We start from the raw sequence: 15,660 nt of genomic DNA on the forward strand, positions 1-15,660 counted from the left end.
AATCAAATGGCTTTAGCTGGGTGACACCAACTCTGCATCTATAAAGGCTAAGAATAAAGCAAATTCCATCCCGATGCTCACACCTCCAGAGATGGTTCCATTCTTCGGAACCTATCAGATATCAAAGATGAAGTTGTTGACTACTTCTCCACTCTCCTCCCTACCCCCCTGAACCCTCTCCCTCTAATCTCTTACCCATCCTTTTTTCCATTCCCTCTAATGATGAAATACTTTCTGCCATCCTTTCCCATAAAGCCAACAAAACCCTTAGGCAGGATGGTTTTAGCATAGGCTTTTTATCTTCTAGTTGGGATGTTATACATCCAATCTCATCTTAGCCATTCGTAGTTTCTTCCCCAATCCTTCCCGAATCAAAGCGATCAACCAAACCATTCTCTGCCTCATTCTAAAAAATGAAGGAGCCTCCACCATGTCTAATTTCTGCCCTAGCTCCCTTTGTAACCTCTTATATAAGTTCATAGCCAAATTTCTTGCCAACTGTATCCAATTGGTTGTTGATCTCTTGGTTAGTGCTAATCAATCATTGGTCGTTGATCTCCTGGTTAGCGCTAATCAATCAGCCTTCATGTTGGTAGAAGCATTGCTGATAACATCATCATGTTTCATGAAATCATCAGAGGCTTTGATAGGAAATCCTACTCGGTTGCTCTGTTCAAAATTGACATCCACAAAGCTTTTGACTCAATCAAATGGGACTTCATCTACAAAATTCTTCTTCAGATGTCTTTTCCTCCTATCTTTGTTCATTGGATTCACTCTTGTATCTCCTCCCATCATTTCTCGGTCCTTGTCAATGGTAGTCTTGTGGGATTTTTCCACTTGTTTGTGGGATTTAGACAAGGATGCCCCCTATCCCCCTTCTCTTCTCCCTTTCCCTTGAGGTTTTTTCCAGGTCCATCCAATCCAAAACAGTTCAGCATATCATCTATCCTAACCCCAAGTGTAAATCCCTTATGCTTACCCACCTTGCGTTTGCTGACGATCTTAAAATCTTCTCTAAAGCTGATATTTGCTCCATAACTTCCATCATGTCCTCCCTTCAACTCTCTGAAACCTCTCTGGCCTCAAAATCAACCTCCTAAAATCTTGCCTCTTTGTATTTGGCATTTCTGATGCTTCAAAAGCCCGAATTCTAGAGTTAATTGGATTCCCTCTGGGTCATCTCCTTGTTAAATACTTGGGCCTACCTCTCATCATTGTCAGGCTTTCTACTCACCATTGCACTCTTATTTTGGACCTCATGAGGAAAAACTTCAGCTCTGGAAAGGCAAGCGCCTCTCTTATGTTGGTCGCCTTGAGCTTGCTAAATCAATAATCTAATCCAGGTATCTTTACTCTTTGTTCTTCCCTCTTCCACCTCAAGGCCATGAGTCCCTCCTTTGTTCCTTCCTTCCCTGGAAGGACGGGATTGCTCTAAATCCCTCCATCCTATCAGCTGGGGATCTGTTTGCCTCCCCAAATCTAGAGGCTTGGACCTTAGAAAAATCAAAGATGTAAATAACTCTAACATCCTTAAACTTATCTAGAGAATTTCTACAAAGCAATCCAGCATCTGGGTCCCCTAGGTCTATTCCTCCCTCAAATTTGATTCTCTATAGATTGCCTCCCCCTCCTCTGATGCCTTTTGGGTCTGGTGTAACATTCTAAACTAAAGACCCAAAGCTCTTGAGGCCATTTGATACTCCAATGGAAATGGCTCCAACACCTCCCTTTGGTTAGACCCTTGGCACCTTATTGGCATTCTCCTCTCTACTGTCAGCCCTAGATCAATCTACTCCTCTGGATTTAGCAGGGCTACCGATGTAGATGCCATCATGGGAATTGACTCTTGGTCCCCCTTCTTCTCCCCCCTTCTTGCCAACATCTGGGCTGCCCTTCCTCACCTCCCCTAGGCCACTGGGGAACGCAAGACCAAATAATCTAAATTCCTTCTCCTGCTTTGTCCCTCTGCTTGGGCGTCTGGGACCAAAGCTTGGGCGTCTGTTCCAAACGCCCCTCTGTTCCTTACTACAACATCATTTGGGTAAGGGGCACATCCCTCGTCACAGTTTCACTGTTTGACTGGCCATCTCCAATTTCCTACCAACCCAGTCTTTCCTTATCCACAGACACATCCATGTCATCCTCGTTATGCTGTCTTTGTAAGAATGGCACCGAAGATGTTGACCATCTCTTTTTTTCTTCCCTTTCTCCTCAGTTCGGAAGAAGGTCCTTAGTCACTGCTGGCAATTGAGAAGAAGAGTGCTCCCCCTCCCCAAACGGAGCAAAGAGGCCCTGCCCATCTCTTTCTCCCCTCCTCCTAGGGGGCATAATTGCACACATAAATATCTTAGTCTCCCAAATGTTTGTTATGAAATAACATAGAGAGGGTGAATAGGTCATACCAGTAGATTTTAAAAATTCTTTGGTTACAGGTCCAAGTGTGATTGCAAATTAAAAATGCAGAACAATAAAATTAAGCACAATCACACAACACCATTATAGTGGTTTGATTCAATCCGAGTTTAGTCCACTTCCTACAAGTTTCAGTCATATGGTATTCCACTAGCTTTCCCTTCAGTACAATAGGTAGGGAGAAAAACCTTTGCAAACTCTTTTAAGAATAAGAGGATCCATACAATCTCTTTAAAGGATGAGAGGGTCCTTTACAATCTCTTTCCAGGATGAGAGAGTCATTTACAGTCTCTTTCAAAGATGAGAGTCCTTACAGTCTCTTAAGGATGAGAGGGTCTTGCATACTTGTCTAAGTACGGTCTAGAACAATGTGTAAACAAGGTGTCCAATTCTAGAACCCAAGTCTTTGAACAAAAACAAATTCAAAGTGGGATAGAAAGGTTTAAAGTTACATCTTGTGTGGTGCGTGAATGAAATGTTATAAAATAGTGCAACTTTAAAGTCTTTTAAATGCTTGCAATGCAAATTCCAAGATGTAGATGAAGACTTGTAGAGAACCTTGAGTTCTTCTTGAATGGAAATGAAGAACTTGAACTCAAGAGATGGTATAAACCAATCTCACTTCTAATGCTCAAATAATGCTCCTTCAGAGTTAAGATTAATTGTTTAATTAATGAATAGCATTAGAGGTATGTATACGTGAGATTAGGGATGAAATAGGCAAGAAATCTCACTCAAATGGTCTTTTTTTATCGACCAGTCGACCGCCATCAGTAGTCAATCGATTGCCAAAAAGAGTTGTTGGCAAAAACTAGCCCTTAGAGAGCCGTTGGAGCTTAGGAAATCCATCCGGTTTCATACCAGTCGACCGCCAGTCGGTTCGGTCACTCCCAACTTTTGACAGGCATTTGGAAAACTGACCTTTCGTCAGTATTTGGACATAACTTTCTTGTCCAACTTCGGACTGGCCTGATTCCAAGTTTGTTGGATTCGTAACTCGAATATCTACAACTTTGGTGAAGAGACCATCTTCTGGTACCTATTTTAAGGTTTCCCAAAATGCCTTTGAATAGGTTCATTGCTGTTTTCTCAGCATATTCCTAAGACACGTTATACCTAACATGTTCAGAACCATTTTTAGGTCTTGACAATTGGTCATATGTACTTCCTAAAGTTATTCTAAGTTAATATGAACTAACGGATGCAATATGTAATGCATGCTTATGAGATGCAGTGTAGTGCTTGTGTATTATGTGTGCACTATTACATTACGCTAAGATCTTCAAGGCTTCTATCAAACATCCTACAAATGGTCTTCGGTATTCTTCTTGCATTGCTTGCGGTTTAGAATAACTTCAAGTCTTGATAGTCTGAGATCTTAATCCTTTGAAGTACTTTCTTCAAGCTTTGGAGGCTTCATACTCCTGCTCTCTTTTCAGCTTTACTTCTTTACTTTTGGGCCTTTATTTTCACCATTGATGACTTTGATCTTCATTTCTTCCTTTCATTCATCAAATCGGTCTTTGATACAAAGTCTCCACGAAACAATACTTGAAGACAAATTGTGAAGTAGTTTCATATGTTTGTTATCATCAAAACCAACTATAGAAGTGTGGGCATGCCCCTAACACGTTATAGGTAGAGAATGGATCTGGGTTGATATGACTTATGCTGGTCCTTCCATCTATGACAGCATTAGAAAGCTCGCCTTTTGTGCCACCATCGACAACATCTGGATGGAGAGGAATCTTCGTAGATGGACCTCCAATTCTCAATCTTTTGATAAGATTTTGAATGCCATCTACTTTAATACCTCCTCCAAGATTGCCTCCCTCCGCCATTGTTCTGTTACAAACTCCCCAAGGAATGGGTTCATTGTTGTTTTTTGGGGTCCCCCCCCCCCACCATCCTCTTCCCCCCCTCATAGTTTAGTCTTGCCCCTATTGGGTTGTTCTTTTGGTTGCCTTATAGGTCTAGTTTTATCCCCCATCCCCGGTTCCTCAAGGTTGTTTCCTTTTAGGCTTCCCTCCTCTCCCCCCCCCTCTCCCTTGTATTTTCTTCTCCCCTAGGTTATTAATTTATTTATTCATAAAAAAAATGGGAAACAGTCCCTAAAGTAATCCTATTACATAAACTCTAACACTCCCTAGGAATGATCAATTCCTAATGTAAATAGCAAAATAGTGCTATACATTCTCTTTTGCTCGTTTTCATGTAAGGGGAATATAAGTTGTATATATACTAGCCTATGAATGGCAATTTTGTCTTTCATAAGTAACTTATTGGGTTGAAGTGTCAATCATAAGATGCAAAGAACCATTCTTTTTTACTCTTCTTCTTTCGATCTTGTTACTCCTTCCTCTTTGTGCTTAATCATCCAACTTGGTATTGGACCAAAGGCTTCTTGCTGCTCCAGCACAAGATAATGAGCAAAACTCCAGTTCTTGAGAGCAAATTGTTTTAAATTATAGAAACTTGTCCCAGAAAATGGAGGTCATAAGTTGTAATAACTTGTGAGGAATTGGATTATAGTATGTAACTAGCTCTGTTTGAAGTAATTTTTCATTAAGTTCCCATAAGAAGATATGCTGGCCTATGTTTTTATGAATAAAAGTTTGAAATCACCAAAAATTCTCAAAAACTTTAGAATGTCCTGTGTTTTTTTTTTTTTTTTTTTGGGCATGAATGATTTTGTTTTAAGGTGGGACTCACACTAGCTGGATCGCAACAATGGAGACCGCCAGTCAAGTTTAAATTCACAGCTCTTACACCATTCGGTGGGCCCCATATTCATAGCATCTCGTGCAGATGGAAACCTGAAAATGCAGATCCTAACCAAAATTCCTAACAAGTACCAAAATTATGTGGCCATATTTCTGAAACACATTATATTGTCCAATGCTTCATCAGCTACAAATTTTCCATCCAAAAACTTTTCGAGTATCCATTCTTGATCCGAGAGGAGTGAAGAACCCTGGTGGTGCAGGTAAGAATGGAAGGAGGTGGCCTGGATTAAGGGAGGCAAGTGGGTGGGCCTGGGAAGGTGGCCCACAGAAGGATGGGCTGAGCCAGGAGGTGTCGGCTGGAATGGGCTGGGCTGGCTAAAAGAAAGTGGAGAATTGGATAGTAAGTCCACAGAGAAAGGGCTGGGCTAGGTGGCGAGAGAAAGATGGGCTGACTCAAAGGATTGGAAGGACAGCAAGATGAGGTGTGAGGGCTGGAGTTGGTGATGATAGTGGAGGTAGCGTGTGAGTTAGAAAAGGAGGAAAAGTCGGTGAGAGTAGCATCTGGAGAGGGAGCAGGTAAGAGAGGATCCATTCTCGCAGAGGAGGAAAGGGCGGCGGGAGCAGGCGAGAGGGAGGGAGAACTAACAGGGTTAACCGATGGAGCACAGCGGGAACCGTCGCTGTCAGGAGAAGTGTCTTGAAGGGCCGAGAAGTGGTTGAGACTAGTAATGAGGATTGGACCGGAGGTCCCAGATGGTGATTTGAGGGAGAATGCAGAGGCGATGTGGCCTGAGGGCTAGGGAATCTCTTGCCATGGGATCTGCCCTGAGTTCGCCGGGACCAGCTCCGACCTCTACTTCTGAAACGAAGGCCAGGTAAGCTAGAGGCAAGGTCAGCAATATTTGGAGCCGAAGGCCGAGAGGAAGTGCTGGAAGCCGACCAGAGGCTGGAATTTCCGAGCGTCGTATGGAGGACCAGAAGCTGGGAGTCCGAGGGAAACTCCATTCTTCAGGGGCTCCAGTTTCGAGCAATCTTGAGTGGTGTCCAAAAATCCGACAAACCGGACAGTGAGGGTGGGGTCCAATCATAGCAGATCTTTGGTGAAAAGGATGACCTTCTTCATTCATGAAGATCACAGAGGAGGGAGGTGGCTTCAGCAAAAACTTCGATGCAGATTCTGGCAAATGCAAGATGTTGTTTCTTCTTTGTTCTGGAATCAGTGAAGAGAGGGGTTCCAATGACAGAAACAATAATACTCAAGCCCTTTTCTCCCCAGAAATGCAGGGGAAGATTGGGGAGAGCAACCCAAAGAGGGATCGGCTAATAATCCAGCTTGTGAAGGCTCATAAATTGGTTCCACTGCCTCAGAAAAATCTGTTTTTCCCTACTTGCCATGGTCTGCCCTCAAGGGCTCTGGTCATTCATTGCTCATTTGAGAAATTGAAAAGAATAATCCCATTTTCCAAAATGTGGATGTCCATCGAGTCGAGTGAGCCCCATTGATTGCAAAGTGAGCGTTTAACAATGGGGTATGAAGGTCTGCTGCCAATAAAATGGCCAACAAGGCAAAATCTCCAAATGGAGATTTCTGAACCTAGGGAACCAGCAGGGCAGAGACCAGTCTTTTTGCCACCCAGATTGGAGGGGGGGGATGAAGTGAAGGGCAAGGCGATCGGTAGAGGAGGGGTTTAGGACGGAGAACCATGTCTTAGGGAGAGAGGATGAGGGAGTATGCAAGCTAGGAGAGGATGTAGCAGGAATGGAGGAGGGATTTGGGAGGATGGTTGGAGAGGTAGCCTCGGTGGAAGGGGAGGGATCGAAGGAAGTAACAGAGGTAGAGAGGGAAGGGAGGAAAGGTTAGTTGCAGGCGGAGGGTGTCCGCTGGCCATGGAGTCAGCAGCCGGCGGAGGTCAGAGGGGGGGAGTCATGGGGAGGGGGGAAATTGTTTCTATTGCCTCAAGAGAAATCTTCTTATAAGAAATTTAATTGGCCACAGCATCCCCCCAATGCCAGAAAAATAAATAAATAAATAAATCCTGCTATGACTATCAAGACGTAATCAAATATATCAGAGACACATATATACAGTTTAGGGAAAGCTGAGGCATCAATCAAGTCAAAGCCACAACCTGCCATATTCCATAACACTCACACTTTGGCGTTTACGTGCCCATGTGAGCATCTAGTCGGATCTTACAGAGGGGCACGTGTCACCTAGCCTCTCCGGACCTCACACTTTGGCGTTTACGTGCCCATGTGAGCATCTAGTCGGATCTTACAGAGGGGCACGTGTCACCTAGCCTCTCCAGACCACCTGATACAAGAAATACTAAGTGAGAAGGATCCTGGGTATTAAAATGTGCCTGACAGCATAACTGCAATATTAGTGTGAAGAGATGGATTTTTTCAATATAAAAAGTTGTGTCTAGAAGTTACCAAGGATTTATTAGAAATGGGGATTCAGTATTCTGAGACAAAAATTTGGGTTCCCATGGAAAGACCAAGCTTTGCAATTTCCTCTATATTTCTATTTCTGTAAGCCACTCTGTTTTGGTTCAATTAAATAAATTTTCCCAGAAATTCAGGTTCTGGTCAACCTTCTATCAGATTGTCTGCATCACCACCCATCCACAAACCACATTTACGAGGTCAACTAACATATTGTCAACTCAATTAGAACCACTGATTTCCTTAACAACTGCATAAAAGAGAAGTCATAATAAAAGGATGCATTATTATTCAAAAACTGGCACAAATAAGAAGACCAAGACTTCCAGATCTCTTACCACTCCCCATGTGTAGTTGGAGTTTCCAGTTAAAGGAATCAGATCTCTAGCACAGCTTTCATTTGCTTCTAGGAGTTCTCTCACTCCAGATTGTGTAAGACCATCCACATGATGCAACTGGCATAGATCAAGGTTAGGACTTCATAATGATTTGATGAAAATATGAAAAGAGTATCATGAACCAAGTTTGTGGTTAAATTTCAAACTTGGCGTGGAATGAGATAATCCACTATAACTCTGAAAGAACTCAAAAACTTATTTTAAATATAGTTATTAAAGGGTTAAAATTCGAACCTCACATTTTTTCCGATCCCAATGGTAGGGAGTTTAGCCATAACACCAAGATGGCAAGCCAAACCAAAACCTACAAAAGAACTTGAAATTATAGCTCCTTTGCTAAGACATGGAGTAAATACTAACACTAGACCTCATGAGTAATGAAACCAACAATAATACTAAATCATTAACAAATTTAGCTCATCTCAGTTTTCGGATTATTATTGATTCTGCTCATCTTATTTGCATATTATTTTTGCTGCGTTACCTTTGACGTTCTCAGATTCAATTTCAATATCTGGTTGTTGAGTTGTATTCCGCTTTCAGCTATTGGATTGGATACTATCACCCTAATTTCTGAAATTTGTCACTACCTACTTTTCTGTGTACCTAATGGCTTATCCTAAACCACCTGTCGATAATGTCCAGATTCAGATTACAACTATTACACTTGTAAATAATAATAATAAGAAGAGGAAAAGAGAGGAGAGAAAGGAGAAAGAGATGGTGGTAACCTTGGGAGTCACAGCCTTGCACTTCATTCAATATATATAATAGTGACATGAGACATAAACCTACTAAAGGGATAAAAGAAAATAAAGGACATAAAAAGAAAACAAATACAAAGTTACCATTCACATGAACAGTACCTTTGAACATTGTTCAAATTAACAATGGTGTGAACCACTTAATCGATAACTTTTAATACTCACCCTAAAGCTGGAGCATAGATGTTAAACCTGCCTAGCTCGTTACAAATATAATCAACTCTGCCACTCCTAAGAGACTTAATAAAAACAATTGCAAGTTGTTCTCCTATGCAAACATGACTTGTAAAGATAACTCCTTGTTATAGCACTTCTCGAACAAAATGGCATTCAACCTCAATATGTTTCGTTCTCTCATAGAGCACCCCTGGTTATCACACCACAATTGCATAGGAGATGTACTTTCAAATCCAAGCTCAGTCAACAATTACTTCACCCACATCAACTCACAGGTGACATGCGCCATGGCTCGATACTCAAGACTCTGCAACCTAGCCACAACATTTTGCTTCTTACTCTTCCAAGACACAAGGTTTCCTCCAACAAAAGTAAAATACCCAGTAGTTGATCACCTATCAACAAGAGATCTAGCCCAATCAGCATCACAAAAGCCTTCACTACGTCCAAGTCCATGATCCGACATGGAGCTTTCTCGAGATATCTTAGAATATGAACAATGGCATCCCAATGGGACGTACAAGGAGAGGACAGAAACTAACTCACAACATTGACAGGAAAGGCAATATCAGGTCAAGTCACAGTCAGATAATTCAACTTTCCGACCAACCTCCGATACTTTTCAAGATCATCTAAAAGATCACCACTCTATAAGTTTTACATTGGGATCAATGGGAGTATCCTGAGGCTTGGAGTCCAATATCCTAGTCTATGTAAGCAAATCCAAAACATACTTCCTCTGAGAGAGGGAAATACCTTTCCTTGACTGAGCAACTTCAATACCCAAAAAGTATTTTAACCTTACTAGATCCTTAGTTTGAAAATTTTGCTACAAGTGCACCTTTAAACCTTGGATACCCTCAACATCATCTCCAGTAATAACAATATCATCAACATACACAATAAGGAGTATTCTTCCCACACCAGATCGCCTATAAAAAACCGAGTGATCACTGTCACTTCGTGACAACCAAACTTAAGAACCACATCAATAAACCTACCAAATCATGCCCAATAAGATCGCTTCAAACCATACAAGGACTTCTTAGGCTTTCACACCATCCTAGACTCCCCCTAAGCAAAAAACCTCGAAGGTTGCTCTATATAAACTTTCTCACATAAATCACTATGAAGGAACACATTCTTAACATCAAACTAATATAATGGCCAATGGTGAGAGGCTGCAAAAGATATTAAAATGTGAACTGATTCAAGTTTGGCAACAGGAGAAAAAGTATCGACATAGTCAACTCTATATACTTGGGCATACCCTCTTTGCAATCAATCTTGCCTTCAACCGAGCAAGAGAACCATCAAGATTGACCTTAACCACATATAACGGCAACCAATAGCAGACTTGCCCAGAGGTAAGGGGACAAGATCCTAAGTCTGATTTTCCTCCAAAGCCAAGAATTCTTCCTCTATAGCTGTCCTCCATCCAGGACTCCACAATGCCTCTCCAACAGACTTAGGAATAGGATGACAATAAATAGTAGAAAGATAAAAAAGAAATATGATAATAAACTGTTGTAATAATGGATTTTATGGGTTTTAGGGAAAGTGCCAGTTACCAAACGGACCCTAAGGGGTTTAATGGTCTTTGTAATTCTCTAGAACCTTCTCTCCATTATTATAAATAAAGAGGGCTGGTGTCATATTAGACACAAGCCATTACCCCATTCAATATGGTATTAGAGACATAGGATCCGAAACCATAAGGGCTCTCCCTCTTCTCCATCTCTTTGCCTCTTTCTCATTTCTCTCTCTCTCCCAGCGCCTCCCTCTATCTCTCTTCATTTGCTTCTCTCTCGTGGTGGGAGCTTCTTAAACCACCAAGAGGGTTTCTAGCCTCCATCCATCTTTCCCCTGGACTCTCAGACTCTCTTCTATAATGATCTAAGAGACCCAAAACCATTTTTTATCAATTTTTCAAGGTTTTCTCCCTGAGAACATTTTTTTATTACCAGGATGCTTTTCCCTGCTCAATGCTCCGATCATTTTGATGTTTGTTGCAATTGGCGCCTCTCATCCTTGTAGTGGTATGTAATGACCACTTTTTCGTTTGAGGTCTTTATTCTAGAGCTATCCCCAAAATCGTTTTCTCAAGGTTTTACCCTTTATCGATTTTTAGGTTTTCTAGTTTTTTCTGGTTATTTTGGTACTTTCTCTATCTTCGGCCAGTGTCTATTCTGTTTGCACAGCCCCCTTGAGTAGCAACCATGTCTATCAGCTCATCTACTTTTACTGACAGAGACACCATAGCTCTTCCTACCTTTCCTCCTGTGTGCTATCAAGCTTGATGACGCAAACTACCTTATGTGGTCACACTCGGTCTACATATCCATCAAGTCCCTTGGCTATTACGGGTACCTCACTGGAACCACGAAGAGTCCGACCACCGATACTGAGATTGACAAGTGGGAGTGTGCCAACTCTTTGGTTATGGCCTTCCTTGTCAACTCCATGTTGCCACAGCTTTCGCGTGGCTATCTCCTCAACTCCACTGCAAAATCTGGAAGCCTGTCCAAGATATCTATTCCCAGGCAGGGAATCATGCTCAGGTCTTTGAGATTTTTCGAAAGGTCTATGATCTGAGGTAGAGAGGGCTTACTCTATCACAATACTAATATGATTTGCAGGAACTATGGATTGAGTTGGATTTCTATGAGTATACTCCTTCCACCCCTGAAGATGTCACTAAGTTTCAAAAGATACAGGACAAGATCAGGGTCTATGACTTTCTGCAGGTCTGAATGTGGAGTTTGATCAATTGCGATCCCAGGTTTTAAGTCGTGAGCCCTTTCCTACCTTGGATCAAGCCTATGCTATGATCCAACTTGAGGACAGTCGACGTACCACCATGCTTCCACAGCAAGCTGCCACTCCTACTGAGAGATCTGCACTTGTTTCTGGCACTCAGTCCTTTAGTGCAACTCCCCAGTCTCCTCTACTAGGACTCCAGTAAAGTGCGATTACTGTGGGAAGGAGCATCACACCAAGGAGCACTGCTGGAAGCTTCATGGTCGTCCTACTAGTACATATGGATAAGGGCAAGGGAAGGGTCGTGCCGGTACTTCTGGGCAGGCGAACCATAGAGAGCCCTAACTTTGACTCTGCTCTTAGCTCCTCAGTAGCCTCGCTATCATTTGATGAGCTTACTGCCTTCTGTCGCCTCTTGACATGTCCAAACTCTCTTGCACCTGCCACTTCGAGCTCTGCTCATTCCACCACTTCTGGGTCAGGTATCTCCTTTTATAACCATACTATGTTTGTCCCTAATACCCCTTGGATTATACACTTCGGGGCTTCTGATCATATGACAGGCCGCTTGTCTCTTTTTTCACAGTTCACAACTTGTCTTGGTAATAGTAAGGTCAAATTGGCTAATGGGACTTATTCCACTATTCTGAGGAAGGGCTCTGTTAGTTATACCCTCTATTTATCCCTTTCTACTGTATTGCATATTCCTTCTTTTCCCACTAACCTTTTGTCCATTAGTAGTCTTACTTCTAGTCTTAATTGCAAATTCACCTTTTTCCCATCTCATTATGTTTTTCAGGATCTGGTGACAGGGGCAACAATTAGCTCTGGTAGGGTACGTATTGGTCTGTATCTACTTGATGATGACTCGGCGTTGGTCTCTGGTCAGGCTCTTCAGACATCTTCTACGTCACCTCCCATCTCTGAGTAACTACGGTGGCACTGTCGGTTGGGACATCCCCCTTTGGGAACTTTAGTCAGAGTTTTCCCTTTAAAAATTGTAATTCGAATCAGTTTTTTTGTGTGGCATGCGTTTTGGCCAAAAAAACTCGAATCACTTATTCAGTTTCTGGAAATAAAAGTGCCACTCCTTTTTCATTGATACATTCTGATATTTGGGGTTCATCCTGCTATGTTTCTGTCAATGGTTATCGGTGGTTCGTCTCTTTTATTGATTGTCATTCTCGGACTACTTGGATTTATATGATGCGAACCAAGGGCAAGACCTTCTATTGCTTTCAGCAGTTTCACCGCATAGTTCGGACTCAGTTTGGTGCTACTATTAAGATCCGTCAAAGTGACAATGGCCGGGAATACTTTGAAGGGTCCTTTCAAGCTTACCTATCCGATCATGAGATGAATCATTAGACTAGTTGTGTGGATACTTCGGCTCAGAATAGGGTTGTTGAGCGGAAGAATTGCCACCTTTGTGAGGTAGCACGCTCTCTTATGTTTGAGATGCATGTTCCTCCCCAGTATTAGAGTGACGCAATTCTCACTGCTGCCTTTCTTATCAACCGAATGCCTTCTCGGGTCCATGCCTTCCGCTCCCCTCTAGATCTTCTCCAAGGTTCCGCTGCTTTTCCTATTCCTCCTAAGGTATTCGGTAGTGTTTGCTATGCTCACAATCATCATCTTCATGGAAAGTTTGGTCCTCGTGGTCTCCGATGCATTTTTCTAAGGTATTATCCTACTCAGAAAGGCTATCGGTGTTTTTATCCTCCTGCTCAGCGCTGGTTTATGACTATGGATGTTATCTTTCACGAATCTGCGTCATACTACATCGCGACACCTATTCAAGGGGAGTCTCCTTCCATTATAGAAGATGTGCTACCGTCTCTTGAAATTGTTATCCCTGCTAGTACCCCTTTTTAGGGGGGAAAGTGATACTCCTACTTCTCATACTGCGCCTCGGCCGAAGATACGTGTGTATAGTCATAGACAGAAGACTCAGACCACTACACATCCAGCATCTACCCTACCACGCCAGTCATCTCCTCTTAAGCCTGATCTTATCCCCTTGGACCCTGCTAATTCTCCTTCCCCTTCTGTTGATCAGTCTCTTGAGTTACCTATTGCTGTTCGTAAAGGCATTAGGTCTTGTACTTTACATCGTATTGCTAAAACTATTTCTTATGACTCACTCTCCTTCCTACTATAGTTTTGTGTCTTCTCTTTCCGCTGTGTCCATTCCGTATACCTGGCAAGAAGCGAGTGCAAACTCACAATGGCAGGCAGCTATGGTTGAAGAGATGCAAGCTCTGAAGAAGAATGACACGTGGGATCTGGTGTGTCTTCCCCCACAAAAGAAGACAGTTGGGTGTAAATGGGTCTTCACAGTAAAACAGAAGGCTGATGGTACAATCGATCGGTATAAGGCCAGACTTGTTGCCAAAGGCTTTATAGAGACTTATGGGATTGACTACCAGGAGACTTTTGCTCCAGTTGCTAAGATGAACACAATTTGTGTTATCTTGGCTTGTAACGCCAACTTAGATTGGGATCTTCAGCAGATAGATGTGAAGAATGCCTTCCTTCATGGGGAACTTGAGGAGAAAGTGTATATGGACATTCCTCTTGGGTTCATTTGCTCCAAAACCCAAGGGAAGGTATGCAAGCTGAAGTGTGCTCTGTATGAGCTGAAGCAATCCCCTCATGCTTGGTTCGGACGTTTCCATAAGGCTATGGTCGCTACAGGTTACTCTTAAAGCAATGCTAACCACACTTTGTTCATCAAAAGATCTGGTGGGAAGATTGCCATCCTAATAGTCTATATAAATGATATTGTTGTTACTGGTGATGATCTCGTAGAAATCTCTCGCCTCAAGAGATACTTAAATGAGGAATTTAAGATCAAAGACCTAGGACAACTTCGTTACTTCCACGGCATTGAAGTTGCTAGGTCTTCTCGTGGGATCTACTTGTCTCAGCTGAAGTATGTGTTTGATCTTCTCTCTGAGATAGGCATGTTGGGGTGTAAGCTGACAGACACTCCTATTAAAGCTAATGGTCACCTGAGTAGCAAGGAAGGTGATCCAACAGATAAGGGGAGATATCAGAGATTAGTGGGGTGGTTGATCTATCTCTCTTATACAGTCCCAGACATAACATTTGTTGTCAGCCTGGTTAGTCAGTACATGCATAATCCCTACTCAACTCACATGGAGGCTATGCTGCGTATTCTTCAGTACTTGAAATCTACACCAAGACGTGGCATCGTCTTTTCTCCTCATAATCACCTTAGGAAGCCTTCACAGATGCGGATTGGGCAGGTTCCCCTGATGACCGTAGGTCTACTACTGTTTATTACACCTTTGTTGTGGTAACCTTGTTACATAACGTAGCAAGAAGCAAGCTGAGGTTGCCCGTTCAAGTGCTAAAGCAGAGTTCCTTGCTATGGCACATGGCATTTGTGAGCTCCTATGGCTTCATGGTCTTCTCACTGATTTGGTTATTCCTGCTACCCTTCCTATAAAGCTCTTTTGTGACAGCAAATCTGCCATTAGCATTGCTCACAACCTTGTCCAGCATAATCAAACCAAGCATGTGGAGATCGATCGACACTTCATCAAAGAGAAGCTGGATATGGGCCTTATCACTGTGCCTTTTGTTTTTAGTATTAAACAACTGACTGATGTATTTACTAAAGGTCTTAGTAGAAGATGTTTCATCCTATTATCTGAAAGTTGGGCATATGTGATATTTATGCATCAACTTAAGGGGGAGTGTTGTAATAATGGGTTTTAGGGAAAGTGTCAGTTACCAAACAGACCCCTAAGGGGTTTAATGGTCTTTGTAATTCTCTATAACCTTCTCTCCATTGTTATAAATAAAGAGGGCTGGTGTCATATTGGACACAAGTTATTACCCCATTCAACATAAACCAAAATAGGATACAAAATTAGAAATGGTGTGTTGGGTGCAAACGTGAACACCCTTACACTGAGCAATAAGAAGATCAAGGTCAAAAAT

At 42.3% G+C, this 15,660-nt stretch overlaps 2 protein-coding genes across 2 annotated transcripts in view; both read right to left on the reverse strand.

Annotated features, from left to right (window-relative positions):
• LOC122061684 (DNA-directed primase/polymerase protein) overlaps positions 1-15,660 on the reverse strand; it is a 109,229-nt gene that overhangs the window by 32,069 nt on the left and 61,500 nt on the right. The window lies entirely within an intron of this gene.
• The window catches only part of LOC122061687 (endonuclease V), a 42,104-nt gene that overhangs the window by 15,093 nt on the left and 11,351 nt on the right, over positions 1-15,660 (reverse strand). Inside the window, exons 5-6 of the mRNA XM_042625102.1 lie at positions 8,227-8,291; positions 7,928-8,044 (exon numbers count right to left, since the gene is read on the reverse strand). Coding sequence (XP_042481036.1) covers positions 7,928-8,044; positions 8,227-8,291 — 182 coding nt within the window. The remainder of the gene's footprint in view (positions 1-7,927; positions 8,045-8,226; positions 8,292-15,660) is intronic.

Source organism: Macadamia integrifolia, chromosome 14, assembly GCF_013358625.1.
Source record: "Macadamia integrifolia cultivar HAES 741 chromosome 14, SCU_Mint_v3, whole genome shotgun sequence".
Classification (NCBI taxonomy): Eukaryota; Viridiplantae; Streptophyta; class Magnoliopsida; order Proteales; family Proteaceae; genus Macadamia; species Macadamia integrifolia.